Here is a 16816-nt window from a genome sequence, read left to right on the forward strand (position 1 = left end):
GTTTCACCGTGTTAGCCAGGATGGTCTCGATCTCCTGACCTCGTGATCCGCCCATCTCGGCCTCCCAAAGTGCAGGGATTACAGGCGTGAGCCACCGTGCCCGGCCGATTTATTTATTTTTAACTGATCCTGATATAATCCTCTCTCTCTCTCTCTCTCTCTTAAAGTTCTCACTTTGTCACCTAGGCTGGGGTGCAGTGGCACAATCATAGTTCACTGCAGCCTCGAACGCCTAGGCTCAAGCAATTCTCCTCTCTCAGCCTCATGAGTAGCTAGCACTACCAGCTTGTGCCACTGCACTGGCTAACTTTTTTCTTTCTTTTCTTTTCTTTTCCTTTTTTTTTTTTTTTTTTTTTTGTAGAGACAAGGTCTCGCTATGTTGGCCAGGCTGGTCTCAAACTCCTGGCCTCAAGTGATCCTCCCACCTCGGCCTCCTAAAGTGCTGGGATTACAGACATGATCCTCCACAGCTGGCCTGATATAATTCTTAAACCACGTATTGAATATACTGTATTGCTTTTCTCCCTTTAAAGCTAATTGCTCCCTGATTTTAGCTGTCTGCCATAGATGAGTAGCAGCATTCATGATTTCATCAATATGCTGGGAGTTTCACAAAGCTGTTCCACTATTGGGGATGATGCTCTTCCTCATTTTGTGTGACAAATTCCCACACACTATTTATTTATTTATTTTTGAGATGGAGTCTTGCTGTGTTACCCAGGGTGGAGTGCAGTGGTGCAATCTTAGCTCACTGCAACCTCCGCTTCCTGGGTTCAAGTGATTCTCCTGCCTCAGCCTCCCAAGTAGCTGGGATTACAGGCGTGTGCCATGACACCCGCCTAATTTTATTTATTTATTTATTTATTTATTATTATTTTTTATTTTTAGTAGAGACGGGGTTTCGCCATGTTGGCCATGCTGGTCTCAAACTCCTGACCTCAAGTGATCCACCCGCCTCGGCCTCCCAAAGTACTGGGATTACAGGCATGAGCCGCCACGCCTGACCTCCACGCACTATTTAAATAAGGGCATTGTCACAAAGATGCAGGCAGAGTGATGGGAAGCCACAAGGGATGGCCTAGACCCCATGGTTAATAACAGAGGGGCATAGCTTGCCAACTATGTCTAGGCTTGAAGGGGCAGGAGAGGGACAGTGGCTGGAACCTGGTGAGAGAGCTGTGATTTTGTGTTCTAGAACTTTATGTTCCAGGAGGGAGCCAGTTGGCAGTACCAACTGGAATCCAACCAGAAGCAGAGGGCAAGGAGCTGGTGGATGCAGGCCACAGAAGCCAGCCTCCCGAGGCGCAGAGCAGGGCGAAGGACAGCAGAGAGTGGGTGTGGAACTGCTTGGGCAAATGGGAACTATTCAGCACTTACCGATCAATGTTAGGGGCTGAGTTGTGTCTCCCTGAAAATCGTACGTTGAGGTCCTAACTCTCAGTACCTCAGAATGTGACTATAATAGGAGGTAGTCTTTGAAGAGGTAATTAAGTTAAAAATGAAGTCAGTAGGGTGGGCCCTAATCCAATAAGACTGGTGTCCTCATAAGAAGAGATTAGGACAAAACCTTCCCACAAAGAAGAAAGACCATGTGAAGACGCTGGAGAAGAAAGCTGTCTCCAAGGCAAGGAGAAACTAGCCATGTGCACAATAAACTAAACTTGCAGACACCTTGATCTTGGACTTCTGGCCTCCAGAACAGGGAGAAAATTTGTGTGTAAGCCACCCACTCTGTGTGCAAGTGGTGTTAGGGCAGGCCTAGCAAACTTCATACAATCAACAAGCTATTCAGCACATAACTTAATATGTATGTATTTGCCTCTGTTTTCCCTACTGGACAGTTGGATTCTCTAAGACTCAGAATAGTCAAGGAGGTGTTTACATGCTTCTGGAATGAATGGATCATCTAACAAGAAAGTAAAACAGTAAGGCAATCTATGAAATATTATCAAAATGCTGCAGTCCAGGTGGCAATGGGTGGATGACACAGCACAACAGCAATAGCGATGCCATTACAGTCACCAGGCGTGTCGCTGCTCACAGGCACTCACTATGTCCCAGGTGCTGTGAATAGTGCTTTACATGAATGATCTCTTTTACTTTTGCCACAAGCCACGAAGATAGTTGACACTGCCATCCATATTATTATTATTACTATTTTTGAGACAGGGTCTCAGTTCTGTTGACCAGGCTGGAGTGCAGTGGTGTGATCATGGCTCACTGCAACCTTGAACTCCTGGGCTCAAGCCATCCTCCCACCTCAGTCCCCTGAGTAGCTGGGACTACAGGCATGCACCACCACACCTGGCTAATTTTGCCCAGGCTGGTTTTGAACTCCTGGTTTAAGCAATCCTCCCACATTGGCCTCCCAAAATGTTGGGATTACAAGCACGAGCCACTGAGCCCAGCTCCACATTTTAACTGTTGGAGAAACAGAGGCTTGAAAAGTTACGTAGCTTGCCCAGAGTGATGCAATTAGTGGGCACATCTACAATGAGACAGTGGGATTAATATGAGGCTGAGTGGTGTTGTAGTGGAAGGAACGTGGCCTTTGTGAGAGTTTACAAGCACCACTTCCTTATCTGTAAAATTATCAGGACATTACGTATGGCAGCAGGTGGTTGAACGACTGAATGAGACACTTGAGGTTCCTTGGTACCTCCTGCAGCATGGTAGTGCATGGTGTAAGTGCCCCAGCCCCTCACAGCCTTGGGTGGCTGTGGTCCCTACTCTAGAAGACAGTCTCAGATGTCCATTCTGCCTGCCCCCTGCTGCCCAACAACTCCCTCCTGTATTATGAATGAATGCTTCTTGGGTGTGTACTTCTTGTGCAGCCTCGGAAGGCTGTTATCCCAAAAGTACCTACAGTCTGCCCACCAATATTCTGCTCTCAGTCATAGAAGCAGGCTGGAAAGGCAAACTTCAAAGGATTGGAAGAGGAAGGGACCACCCCAAGATTAGAGAGAACATTTCTGCCTTGCAGTTCTTCCCCTATTGAGGGTTTGTGTCTTTGTTCCCCCTCCTTGTTCTTAGAATAAACCCTTTAACTCTTTAGCTGCAGTGACTGCACTAACCTACAGTAGCAGTTCCTGGTGGGAGAAGAGAAGTGTGCCTGTAATCTGGGCTGGCAGATAGTGCTGGCTGGGACAGAATTAGAAAGTTGTTAGGAGGCCTGGGAAGACTATATTTAGCTGGGAGCATGTTTACTCTCCCCAGAGCATGGCCTTTTAGACCTCCTGAGGGCTGGGAGACTACAGCCTTTACACTTGGCCTGGGGCCAGAGCTGTGCTGTCTCTTCTCTGTTACAGAGGATCTGGAGGCAGCAGTGAAATCCACTACAGGTTAGCCCTGGGCCTCAAATCAGTGGATTCCTGCTCTGTGTGTGTGTGTGTGTGTGTGTGTGTGTGTGTGTGTGTGTGTTGTGGGGAGAGGGGCGGGGGAGCGGCCTTCTGCTGGGCTCTTGAGCCTACCAGCCTCCAGCTTTAGGCATAGCTTAGGCAGCAGTGTGAGGTCCTGGAAAGGGCCCTGTCTGCCCCGCCCCCACAGGCTGGCTCTATCAGTTGCTTATCAGACAAGTTTAACTTCCTGAGGCCTTGCTTTCTCATCTATAATGAGGATGTTAATAGCTACCTTATGGGAAGGTATGTGGATTCAGTAAGATAACACACACAAGTAGTAAGTGCTCATCAAACAGTCCCTTCTTCCCCCTCACCAGCCTCTGAGTGGGAGGACTCTAGCATGACTTGACTAGGTTCCCAGGAGACATTGTGTGTGATTCAAAACATTCATTGGATTAAAAGTTCAAATATGAATACCATCTCTTTACAAGTCACACTCTGAAGCACGTATAAAGGAAGAAAAAATTCTCCCTTCCCTGCCTGCAGTTTCACTCCAAGATACCCCATGTTCACAGCCTTGGGTGTCCTTCTGCAGAATTTCTATCCTCAAACACAAACATATATAGAGGTGTTTCTTTTTCTTTTATTTTTCCTAACACGTTGAGATTCCATTAAACATGTTTCTTTGCCACTTCGTCTTTCATTTAAACATGTCATGTACGTTAACCTAGGTAAATACATATGGATCTAGCTCATTCATTTTAATAGCTGCATAGGGTTTCAAAGAAAGTATGAACAATAATTTTCCAGCCATTTCTCATCTGATAGATTTTTTTTCCCACTACAAACAATGCTGCAACGATGATCCTTAAGCAAACATCCTCATGAATTGATGTTTTAATTTCTACGAGATTCTTTCCCCGAAATATGATTACTGGGTCAAAGGGTATACGCTACACACAGTTTATATTTTTTTACAGTTTAACACTGAGAGATGACTTTCTGCAGATTTTTTCGTTTCCTTCTCGGCGTTTGTTTGTTCCGGACACTTTCACTTTTCGAGTTCCAAGGAGGAGGTAGCCCGCGACGCCGGCCGCGGGAAACACGAGTTGCAGCCAGCACCCCAGTTAGCGTGGATGCAGGTGGCACTCCGGGGACGAGGGGCTTAGTGGGAGCACTACACAGCCAGAGGCGGAGGCCCGAAATCTAGCACGACGCTGGGCAAGTGACGGCCCCTCTCCGGCCTTCGTTTTCTTCTGCGTAGTCTGTGACTCTGAACAACATTAGGCTCAGCGTGGGCCTAGAGCTGGTGACCTCAAATCTCGGCCTTTGTTGGCTTCCCCAGGACCGTAGGCTGCGCCTCACCCCCACTCTGCCCCACTACTTCTCCTCCGCGTGGCTCCACCTTTTCAGAGGAGTTGGCTCAACAAGGCGACAGAGAGTAAAGCAACCACCATAATGAATCCCTCCCCCAGCTCGGTCATTTATTATTTCTGTCCGGCTTTGGCTCGCTCCCTCCCTTTTGGCTCTGCTATCGAGTGCTCCTGCCTGAAACTGGCAAGTAACCTCGGAGCGCGCCCGTTCGGCCTATCACTTGCTTCTGCCTGCGCCGCTCTCCCGCAGGGGCTGTGGTGAAAGCACAGTGATCCTCGGCTCGGCCAGCAACTTACGCGCCCTTTATCTGGAGCAGCCGCTTCCGGTTCCGGTAGCAGCTAGTCACGCTTGATCCCAGGCGCAGATCATGGCAGGCAGCCGGCTGGAAACCGTAGGGAGCGTCTTCTCGCGGTGTGTGCTCCGAGCCGCGGTGGGCTGAGGGTGCTTCCCCCAGGCTGGGGTTCTCAGCTGGTCACGCTCTTCCTTGGGGCGGACCTGAGCAGGGCGAGGCGTTCTGCAGGGTGCGGGGGCTGAGCTGGGTGAGACTCCCATGTTTTCTTCTGGCTTCGAATAGTTGTGCCTGAGGATGCCTCTCCTTGCGTTTATGTGTCATGTTAAAGATTATTGCAGCCGCCTCTCCCCGAGTGGAGGTCTCTGGGAAGAGGAAGGGAGGAAGAGCCCGATGGGCCTGACTAGACCGCTCTTGAATTTTTCCGTGACGGAACGTGGGTGGGACGCACAAAAGAAGATAGAGGGATTTAACCCCTGAGCGTTGTTAGTTTGGTTTGGGATGTGGACAGACCTTCCCTGTAGGTGGGGAGCAGTCCTCCCCCTATCTGTGTTGCAAACCGCGTAATACCTTTAATGTCCCAAGCTGTGCTAGACTGATTAAGGGGCTTTGGCAGGCTACTGCAAATGACCCAGTTTCGTTCTGTTCCCTCTCTAAGGACTCGGAACCTGATTCGGGCCGGGGTGCTGAAGGAGAAACCTCTGTGGTTGGACATATATAACGCCTTTCCCCCGCTGAGGGAGCCCGTCTTCCAAAGACCCCGATTGCGATATGGCAAAGCCAAAGCTTCCATCCAGGACATCTGGTACCACGAGGATCAGATTAGAGCGTGAGTGCTCAGCCCTGTAGTGGACAGGAGGCAACAGAACTTAAGAAGGGGAGGTTTCGGTAGCAGTCTGGGAATTCAAATATGAAATTGAGTCAGGGGCTTGCCCTGTGGAGAAGACTTATCTAGCCAAATTAGGGAGTCAGCACCCCTTCCCCATAGTGAAACTGAAGTTCTGAAAACTGGAATCTGGAGCCCAGCAACTGAAAGATCATTGCAATTATAGCTGCCTGTTTCTGGGCATCTGCTTTGGGCCAGAAACTGTACTTTTGCAAGCATTATCTCATTCTCTAAAGGCCTTACTCTAACTTACAAGGAAGTATTGCTTCCGTTTTATTCAAGGAGACTGCGAAGCTCCGGGAAATTAGCTAACTTCTATTAATTACTAAATACATAGGAGGGTGGCAGATCTGAGAATCACATCTCTGACTCCAAGCTTATGGTGATCATTATGCCTGCCTTCTCCAGGAGTAGAGATAGGAGGAACGTGGTCTATGGATCTAGTAGTCCGGATCTTTGAAGCCACTCAGATGAAAGCATGCTTAAAAGTCTAAGAGAGGCCGGGTGTGGTGTTTCACGCCTGTAATCCCAACACTTTGGGAGGCCAAGGCGGGCGGATCACCTGAGGTCAGGAGTTCGAGACGAATCAGACCAATATGGTGAAACCCCGTCTCTACTAAAAATACAAAAATTAGCCGGGCATGATGGTGGGTGCCTGTAGTCCCAGCTACTCGGGAGGCTGAGACAGGAGAATTGCTTGAACCTGGGAGGTGGAGGTTGCAGTGAGCCGAGATTGCACCACTGCACTCCAGCCTGGGCGACAGAGTGAGACAAATCACTAGGAATTTAAAGGAAAATCATGTGTTCTTTGTTTATTTTTTTTAGCATCCGTTTTCTCTTTTTTTCTTAAGCTCAGTGGCAAGAGTATTTCCTCTTTTGTTCTAAAAGCAACACATGCTACTTGTAGAAAATTTAGATACATGAGGAAAGCATAAAGAAGAAATCACAGGCTGAATGTGGTAGCTTGTGCCTGTAATCCCAGTGCTCTGGGAGGCGTAGGCGAGGATAGCTTGTGCCCAGGAGTTTGAGACCAGCCTGAGCAACATAGCAGGACTTGTCTCTACCGAAAAAAAAAAAAAGGAGTTGTCTTAGTTTACACTCTGATTAGCAGTTTCTGAGAGTTCTTACTTTATCCTTGTCAGTATTGGTAATGATTATTTAAGATTTTTTTTTTTTCTGAGCCAGGTATGGTGGCCCATGCCTGTAATCCTAGCACTTTGGGAGGCTGAGGCGGGCAGATTGCCTGAGTTCAGGAGTTCGAGACCACTTTGGGCAACATGGTGAAACCCTGTCTTGACTAAAATACCAAAAATTAGCCGGGCATGGTGGTGGGTGCCTGTAGTCCCAGCTACTCTGGAGGCTGAGGTGGGAGAATTGCTTGAACCTAGAAGGTGGAGGTTTCAGTGAGCTGAGATTGCACCACTGCACTCCAGCCTGGGCAACAGAGGGAGACCCTGTCTCCAAAAGAGACAGGATCCTGATCTAGGTAGTTTTTTTTTTTTTTGAATCGGAGTCTCACTCTGTCTCCCAGGCTGGTGTGCAGTGGCACGATCTTGGCTCACTGTAAGCTCTGCCTTCCGGGTTCACGCCATTCTCTTGCCTCAGCCTCCCGAGTAGCTGGGACTATAGGCGACTGCCACCACGCCTGGCTAATTTGTGTATTTTTAGTAGAGACGGTGTTTCACCGCGTTAGCCATGATGGTCTCGATCTCCTGACCTCATGATCCGCCTGCCTTGGCCTCCCAAAGTGCTGGGATTATAGGCATGAGCCACTGCACCTGGCTGATCTAGGTGGTTTTAAAATAATAACCCCAGCACTTTGGGAAGCCCAGGCAGGCGGATCACGAGATCAGGAGTTTGAAACCAACCTGGCCAACATGATGAAACCCCGTCTCTACTAAAAATTAAAAAATTAGCTGGGTGTGGTGGCCCGGGCATGTAATCCCAGCTGCTTGGGAGGCTGAGGCAGGAGAATAGCTTGAACCTGGGTGGCGGAGGTTGCAGTGAGCTGAGATGATGCCACTGCACTCCAGCCTGGGCGACAGAGCAAGACTCTGTCTTGGGAAAAGAAAACCAGTAATTGTGTCTAGAGATTTTAATTTCTGTTTCTTTGACAAGTTTCTCTACTTTCATGATTATTGGCCATTTGAATTTATTTTTGAAATATCTGTCTTCTTTACCTATTTTAATAATTGTTATTCTTGATCAGTAAGAATTCTTTATTGAATTGAAGATACTAAGTCTTTGACATACACTCCAGACATTTATTTATATGTTATTTGTTATTAATAATGCTTGTTTAATTTATAGAAGCTGGTTATTTCATTCCACTAATTTTTTTGGTGCCTTCTATGTGTTAAGCATTGTGCTAAACATTGTGCTAGGCACTGAAGTATTTTATGTATTCAAATCTACCCACTTTTTCTTTTTGCTGGCTTCATTGCCTTTAGGCTTAGCGGGTTTGGGAAAGTCTTTTTCAGTAAACTCAACTCTCTTTTTCTGAGTTATCTTTCAAAGTGCAAATGAGGGGTTGAAACTAGTAGAAATATTCATTCTTTAATCTTCTTTCCTCCTTCACTCTCCTTTTCCCAAAACTTAGTCACAGAAAATGTGCTTCTAATGGTTTCCTAGCAACATTCTTTGTTGTTGTTGTTGTTGTTGTTGTTTTTGAGATGGAGTCTCACTCTATCACCCAGGCTGGAGTGCAGTGGTGTAATTTTGGCTCACTGCAACCTCCACTTCCCGGGTCCAAGCAGTTCTTCTGCCTCAGCCTCCTAAGTAGCTGGAATTACAAGTGCACGCCACCATGTCTGGTTAATTTTTGTATTTTTAGTAGAGATGGGGTTTTACCATGTTGGTCAGGCTGGTCTCGAACTCCTGACCTTGTGATCCGCCCACGTCGGCTTCCTAAAGTGTTGGGATTACAGTTATGAGCCACCCTGCCCGGCCTCCTAGCAACATTCTTAAAAATATCTTTAAAGTTCTCTATTTTTTTCATACTAAAAAAAAAAGAAAATAGATATCACAACTTTTTTGGGACTACTTTTCTGCTGCCAGTCAGTTTTCATGTTTCCCCTTTTGTATGCCCTGAGAGCTTTGTTCATACTGCCCCTGTTGTGGCCTTAGCTTGTCTTTAATAGCTCTACATTACAAATGCCCTGTCTTTATTCAATAACAAACATTCATTAAGCACTGTCATGGGCCAGGCATTGTCACATTCATTCCTGTAACTTCAGTGCCTAGCCCAATGTGTGGCATGTAAGTTGCTTATTAATTGTCTCTTGAATGAAGAAGCTAATGGATTAATGAACAGATGAACTATGAGGCTGGTAGAGAGAAATGCAAGAAAATTCCTTGGAGAGGAATGGTGGAGGGCCAGAATTGGGACTGTTTGGAAAATGGCCATCAGAGTTTTATTAGTTTTCTGAAACAATTTCAGCAACAGTAGGCTAGAAACCACTTCTATGGCCACATTTAGCATCCCTATACATTTATCTGAGATCTAAATAAGTGGTAAATCTCTCACTAGGAGTTTAGTGACAAAGCCCCTCCCCTTGAATACTGATGTTAGTTAGCTTTTAGTACCTAGAATTTGTCTAGTTCCTTTTTCTCTTAAATATTTAGACCAATGAATGTGCCTAATTGACTTTGATAATACACATCCATTATTCTTACTGTTATTTCAGGATGCTAGAAAATGGAATTTATAAGGTCATTATGTTCTGAATTGGAGCCCAGGCTTCCCCCTGGGACCCCTAACCCCAGCACTCTTTTAAGGTAGTAGAACAAGTATGTTCTTGCTCTACTTGGAAATTTTCGGCATAGGACATGAGATCTTTAAGGAGATTAAATGCTTTTTCAGCACCTTTCTTCTCAGACCCATTGCATGCACTTTGTGGTTCATTGATACATTAAAATCATTTGTGCTTTGCTCTCAGGTATAATCCCGGCACTTTAGGAGGCTGAGGCGGGTGGATCACTTCAGGTCAGGAGTTTGAAAGCAGCCTGGGCAACATGGTGAAACCCCATCTCTACTAAAAATGCAAAAATCAGCCAGGCGTGGTGGCGTGCACGTGTAGTCCCAGCTAATCTGGAGGCTGAAGTGGGAGGATCGCTTTAACCCAGGAGGCGGAGGTTGCAGTGAGCCGAGTTTGCACCACTGCACTCCAGCCTGGGCGACAGAGCGAGACTCCGTCTCAAAAATAAAGAAATAAAAAAAAAATTAAAAAAAAATCATTTGTGCTTCTGCTGTAGATAACATTGGAACTGGGTGATAAATGATTGGAGAATGTGGAATAGTTTACTGGTCCCTCTTGTTAAATACTACCTTTTTTTTTTTTTTTTTTTTTTTTTGCGACAGAGTGTTGCGCTCTCTCTCTCTCCCAGACTGGAGTGCAGTGGCTCAATCTCAGCTCACTGCAACCTTCACCTCCCAGGTTCAAGCGATTCTCCTCCTAGGCCTCCCGAGTAGCTGGAATTAAAAGCATGTGTCACCACGCCTGGCTAATTTTTTTTTTTTTTTTTGTATTTTTAGGGAGACGGGGTTTCACCATGTTGGCCAGGCTGGTCTTAAACTCTTGACCTCTAGTGATCCACCCACCTCGGCCTCCCAAAGTGCTGGGATTACAGGCATGAGCCACCATGCCCAGCCTGTTAAATATTATTTCTTTAAATTCTTTTTTTATTCTTAAATTTTTTACTATTGTCAGAACATATAAAAATTATTTCTATTAATGCCAAAATATTATCTTGTATTTATATAATTTATGGAAGCTCTTTGTGGCCCTCTTTTTTTTTTTTTTTTTTTTTTTGGTGTTTTTGATATTTAAAAAAGCTTATAGAGTGGTTGTACATGCCAGTAGTTCCAGCTACTTGGGAGGCTGAGGAAGGAGGACCATTGGAGTCTAGGAGTTCAAGGTTGTAGTACACTATGATTGTACCTGTGAATAGCCACTGCACTCAGAACAGCCTGGCAACATGGCAAGACCCCATCTCTAAAAAAAAAAAAAAAAAAAAAAAAAAAAGAAGGCACTTACAACAAAATAAATAAAACAAAAAGATGTATTAAAACCTAAGTGTAAAAAGTGAGATCATAACAGTACTGGAAGAAAACATAGGAGAATTAAAAAATCATCTGAGTGATAAAGGTCTTTTTAAGCATGATATAAAACTCCGAAGCCATAAAAGAAAATATTGGCCAGGCGCGGTGGCTCAAGCCTGTAATCCCAGCACTTTGGGAGGCCGACACGAGCGGATCACAAGGTCAGGAGATCGAGACCATCCTGGCTAACACGGTGAAATCCTGTCTCTACTAAAAAATACAAAAAACTAGCTGGGCGAGGTGGCGGGCGCCTGTAGTCCCAGCTACTCGGGAGGCTGAGGCAGGAGAATGGTGTAAACCTGGGAGGTGGAGCTTGCAGTGAGCTGAGATCCAGCCACTGCACTCCAGCCTGGGCGACAGAGCGAGACTCCCTCTCAAAAAACAAAAAAAAGAAAATATTAAAATTTTCTGTATAAAAAAGTACCATAAGCAAAATCAAAAGACAGCCAACAAACTGGGAAAGATCTTTGCAATGGACTTTTGCAATATGACAAAGGACTAATTTTCTATGTATGTGGCTACAAAGTTTGCTTAGAAATCATTAAGAAAGAGACCACTGTCATAGTTTGGGCTGCTATAACAAATTACCCTAGACCAGGTGGCTTATAAACAAACGAAATTTCTTTCTCATAGTTCCAGATGCTGGGAAGTCTGAGATCAGGGTGCCAGTAGGGTCAGGTTCTGGGTAGGACTGTCTTCCTGATTCCTCACATTGAGAGAGTGGAAGCAAGCTCTCCTATCTCTTATCGGGGCACTCATCGCATCATGAGGGCTGATTACCATGACCTGATTATCTCCAAAAGTCTCCATCTCTAAATATCATCACATTGGGGATTAGGATTTCAACATACTAATTTTGGTGGGACACATTTAGTCCATAGCAGCCATCAAATCAAAAAGTGGACAAAGAACTTGGACAGTTCACAGTAAAGGAAATTCAGTTTGCTCTTAAACTCGAAAAGATGTCCAGTCTCTTTCAAAAGAAAAGCAAATTAAAACTATAAATAGAGTTCTGGTTTCTTACCTATCAGGTTGGCTAAGATCAAAAAGTTGGAGAACGTGTGTGCGTGTGTATGTGTGTATGTGTGTGTGTGTGTGTGTTTGTGTATTTTTTTGTTTTTGTTTTTGAGACAGGATCTCACCCAGGGTGGGATGCAGTGGCGCCTGTCATGGCTCACTGCAGCCTTGACCTCCTGGTCTCAAGTGATCCTCCCACCTCAGCCTCCTGAGTAGCTGGGACTACAGGTGTATGCCACCATTCCTGGCTAATTTTTAATTTTTTTGTAGAGATGGGGTCCCACTATATTGCTCAGGCTGGTCTTGAACTCCTGGCCTCAAGTGATCCTCCTGCCTTGGCTTCCCAAAGTGCTGGAATTACAGGCATCAGTCACCACACCTGGTCTAAATATATATATATTTTTTCACTGGGATTACAGGTGTGAGCCACTGCACCTGGCTCATGTGTGTGTGTATATATTTTTTTGTTTTGTTTTGTTTTGTTTCTTTTTCTTTTTGAGACAGGGTCTCAGGTCTCACCATATTGCCCAAGCTGGTGGTGAGCTTCTGGCCTCAAAAGATCCTCCTGCCTCAGCTTCCCAAGCAGGTGGGATTATATGTATGAGCCTCTATGCTCAGCTGGAGAATGTCATTTGGTCAGGGTGTGCGGAGATAGGCACTCATGTATTACCGATGTGAATGTAAATTGGTGCGGCCACTTTGGAAAGCATTTTGGCAATTTGGAAGGCTTAATTACAAAGGCACGTACCTTGATCCAGTAATACCACATTTGTGAATTTATGCCACAGACTTATTTACGTGGTGCGCTAAAATTATAGAGATAATGATTGCAGCACGGTTTAGAGTAGCAAAGGACTGGAAACAATCTCCATGCACTGATAAGGCAAGATGTAGGGAGGAGAAATGGGGAGTGACTGCTCAGATACAGTGCCTCCTTTGGGGGTGATGACAGTGTTTTGGAACTAGATAGAGGTGTTAGTTGCACAGCTTTGTGAGTTTTCTACATGTCGCTTAATTGCACACTGAAAAATGTTAAATTTGGGCTGGGGACAGTGGCTCATACCTGTAAGCCCAGGATTTTTGGAAGCCAAGGTGAGAGGATCTCTTGAGGCTAGCAGTTCAAGACCAGCCTGGGCAACATAGTGAGACTGTATCTCTACAAAAAAATTTAAAACTTAGCCAGGCATGGTGGTGCTGCGAACCTGTAGTTCCAGCTACTCAGGAGGCTGAGGCAGGAGGATTGCTTGAGCCCAGGAGTTTGAGGCTGCAGTGAGCTATGATCACAGCACTGCTACCTGCCTGGGTGACACAGCGAGACCCTGTCTCTTTGGGCGGAGGGGGGGGAGTTAATTTTATGATGTGTGAATTTTATCTCAGTTTTTATTATTTATTTTTATTTTGTTATTATTTTTTGCGACAGAGTCTTGTTCTGTCGCCCAGGCTGGAGTGCAGTGGTGCGATCTCCACTTACTGCAACCTCCGCCTCCTGGATTCAAGCGATTCTCCCACCTAACCCTCCCAAGTAGCTGTGACTACAGGCATATGCCACCATGCCTGCTAATTTCTTTGTATTTTTAGTAGAGATGGAGTTTCACCATGTTGAACTCCTGGTCTCAAGTAATCTGCCTGCCTCAGCCTCCCAAACTGCTGGGATTATAGGCATGAGCCACTGTGCATAGCCATACCTCAGTTTTTAAAAAGGCAAGATGTAGAGCAAGGTTTACTATTCTTTGGGTTAAAAATGTGGCTGGGGACAGGGAATGATAGTGTATATGTGCTAGTATATTAGTGGAATATTTCTGGATGGATATACAAGAAATTGGTTAGTATTGCTTCCTGGGAAGGGAACTGGGGGGCTGGGGTACAGAAATGGGAGGGAGTGTTACTTTTCACTGGCCACCCTTTTGTGCTATTTGATGTATTTACCATGTGCATGTGTGCATTACTTATCTAAAAAAACAAAACTGTTCAGCTTAGGCTTTGTGGGTTGTACTGTACTTAACTCTTCAGGAACTAGCACTTATTTATTTCTTTTATTCCATTCTCATTCACAGTCTATAATCAGAGATTTATATTATGTTGTTTGCATTTTCTAGGAAGTTTTATTCAGCGTATGGGTCTGGTCAAAGAGCTTTTGATCTGTTCAATCCAAACTACAAGTCTACCTGTCAACGGTAAGCCATTTTATAAGTCCTAGGCTATTCATATTATTTTTTAAGGATTTCATTATCCATTTGATACTGTGTAACAGCGTGTCTTAACAACGCTTACAAACAGACCTAAAATGTGACTGCTTGGAATTACAGGTTTGTGGAGAAGTACACTGAGCTGCAGAAACTTGGAGAAACAGATGAAGAGAAGTTATTTGTGGAAACAGGGAAGGCTTTATTGGCAGAAGGTGTCATTTTAAGACGAGTTGGCGAAGCAAGGACTGTGAGTAGTTCATTGTTAAAATTGTTACTGGGTTTATAGTTGTCCCTCAGTATGCACAGGGGTTTGGTACTAGGGCCCCTGCGGATACCAAAATTCACGGATGCTCAAATCCCTTTTATAAAGTGCTGTAGGTTTTGCATATAACCTACACATATCCTCCCATATACTTTAATCATATCTAAATCACTTACATAACACAATGTAAATGCTATATAAGTAGTTATACTCTATTTTTAAAAATTTATATTTTTTTATTGTTATTTTTTAATTTATTTACTGCTAAAATATTTTTGATCTGTGGTTTGTTGAATCTGCATATGTAGAACCTGCAGATGCAGAGGGTTGACCAGAGTTGCCAATCTGATGGAAGTTAAAGAGAGACTTGGTTTTCTTTCCCTAACCTTGGCTTATGTTCTTAAACTCCAGGTCAAATACTGTTACACTGAATATACTAGAATTTTGTGGTAATGAGTGCTACTTGAAACAAGTGAGTCGTCATTAGGGCTTTTGAAATTGTGGTTCTATAGACTTTTTAAAATCATGTTTACTATTTGTTATAGTAGAATTGGATCTGAGATATTAGTGCTAAATTTTTCACTCAGTGATAGAATATGCCTAGTTATATATCTTTAGCCAATTAATTGAGTGAAAATATAACACCTGTGTGATACTTAACATCTGGTCTTTTAAGCAACATGAAGGTAGTCACGATTCCTGGAAATCCGAACACTTGAGTGTCAGACCACAGACTGCGGTGGAAGAGAACGAGACTCAGAAAGAAGTTCCACAGGACCAGCATTTGGAGGCACCTGCAGACCAGTTGAAAGGTCTCTCGCCTCCCTGAAGGACCTGTATACTGTGTATGCTGGCATTCACGCTACTCACTGGCTGAATGTTGAGCTATTTTTAAAACAGTTGAACTGTGTAAATGTTTCCTGATCTCTAAGGTATTATGTTTGCCTTCTCTTAGTTATTTCTGGGTTGTCATAAAGCTCGGTATCATAGTTTGACAGAAGCAGTTATGCGAACTTTTATGTTAGGACATTACTAAATAAAGAATTCCCTAGCTGCTTATAAAGTAAATTTACTTTGAATTGTAAATAACATGAAGAAACCTTTATAAAGATTGTTCAAATGGGACTCAGTCTGACCAGGCTTGCTTTGATGTTTGTTAGTATGTGGGCTGGCTACATTTGATTCCCTGGTACATATTTCTTCTGATCCATCAAACTTCTACATGTACACATGCTGTGATCCCTTGGCTAACTGGTTTTGTCTGCAGAGAATCTTTGTACTTCTTGCTATAGAATGATTATCTTTCCACTTGAGAGGCCAAGCTGACTTGCACTTTGTGGTAAGAGTGGGGACCTGTCATTGCTAATGCACAAAGGCCAAAACTGTAACTTTAATGTCATGGATTGAGTGTGCTGGAGACAGTTAACATAGGTCTGCACAGACTAGGCTGTTCAGTAAATACTTGCTGAATGAATAAGTGAATGAATGGTTATATCCAGCTAAAGACTGGATTCATATGGTATAGATAACAGGATTGCCAAGAAAGGAGGCAGCTAATTTAGGTGATGCTCTCCACCAGCATCCACCTGCCTCCCTGGGGCCAAGGTGTACCTACAAGTCTTTATCAACTGCCCTGCCTTCCTCATTTCCCTAGGTTTTACTAAATACATGAAATATCCCTCTGAGATTGCAGCCTTTGTATATGTGGTCAAGCCAGTGGTTTTCAGCTGTCAGTAGTAAGCTGCTTCAGAAATTCCCTATTTTAAAACTCATGTAGCTTTTCTATCCAGTGGTTCTTTGTGTGTGGTCTCGTCTCTCCTGGTACGCTGTGAGGCAGGTCCACATCTCACAGTCTGGACATGGTACACATCCATGCACGTGGGTGCTCAGTTATGCAGGTGAATGAATACATGAGGCAAAAGCAGCTCTCAGCCGTGCTGCTTCCCTCTCGACCTTTATCACTGTTTCACAATTGCTTGCATTTGGAGAATGCTTTGCTTTTTGGTAGGGAAGTAAATTTCATCCATTCAAAGACATTACACAACCATTGAGACCAAACATTGGGCCAGACCTTGGGAAGAGGACTTAAAAAGCAGATGAAAGACACAGTCTGTTCTCAGAGGAACAAAGAATTGAGGGGTCACTCATCTCTTTAAACCTTAGGTTTCTGGGTTTTTTAGGGCAGGTTTTTTTTTGCCACAATGATGAAGACTTAAAAAAATTTTTTTCCTTCATGTCTGGGTTGATGTCCCATTTTTGTTTGTTTTCCTCCTCTTGTAGATTTTTAATTTTTTTTTTTTTTTTTTTTAAGCGATGGAGTATCACTCTGTTTCCCAGGCTGGAGTACAGTGGAGCCATCTTGG

The 16816-nt window shown here is 44.4% G+C and overlaps 1 protein-coding gene across 1 annotated transcript; it reads left to right on the top strand.

Moving 5' to 3' along the window:
- The first annotated feature begins 5045 nt into the window (after positions 1-5045).
- On the top strand, positions 5046-15578 carry MRPS23 (mitochondrial ribosomal protein S23). The gene is made up of 5 exons (XM_005583808.4): positions 5046-5123; positions 5660-5830; positions 14102-14179; positions 14312-14438; positions 15130-15578. The coding sequence occupies exons 1-5, from the start codon at positions 5080-5082 to the stop codon at positions 15280-15282; spliced, it is 573 nt and encodes a 190-aa protein (XP_005583865.3). The 5' UTR covers positions 5046-5079; the 3' UTR covers positions 15283-15578.
- Positions 15579-16816: the final 1238 nt, after the last annotated feature.

This window comes from Macaca fascicularis, chromosome 16 (genome assembly GCF_037993035.2).
Source record: "Macaca fascicularis isolate 582-1 chromosome 16, T2T-MFA8v1.1".
NCBI lineage: Eukaryota > Metazoa > Chordata > Mammalia > Primates > Cercopithecidae > Macaca > Macaca fascicularis.

Excerpts from the sequence above, each read along its gene's own strand:
- MRPS23 (XM_005583808.4), top strand. The coding sequence starts at position 5,080 with ATGGCAGGCAGCCGGCTGGAAACCGTAGGGAGCGTCTTCTCGCG. Across the intron at positions 5,124-5,659 it reads GTAGGGAGCGTCTTCTCGCG|GACTCGGAACCTGATTCGGG; the intron begins GTGTGTGCTCCG and ends TCCCTCTCTAAG. Across the intron at positions 5,831-14,101 it reads CACGAGGATCAGATTAGAGC|GAAGTTTTATTCAGCGTATG; the intron begins GTGAGTGCTCAG and ends TGCATTTTCTAG.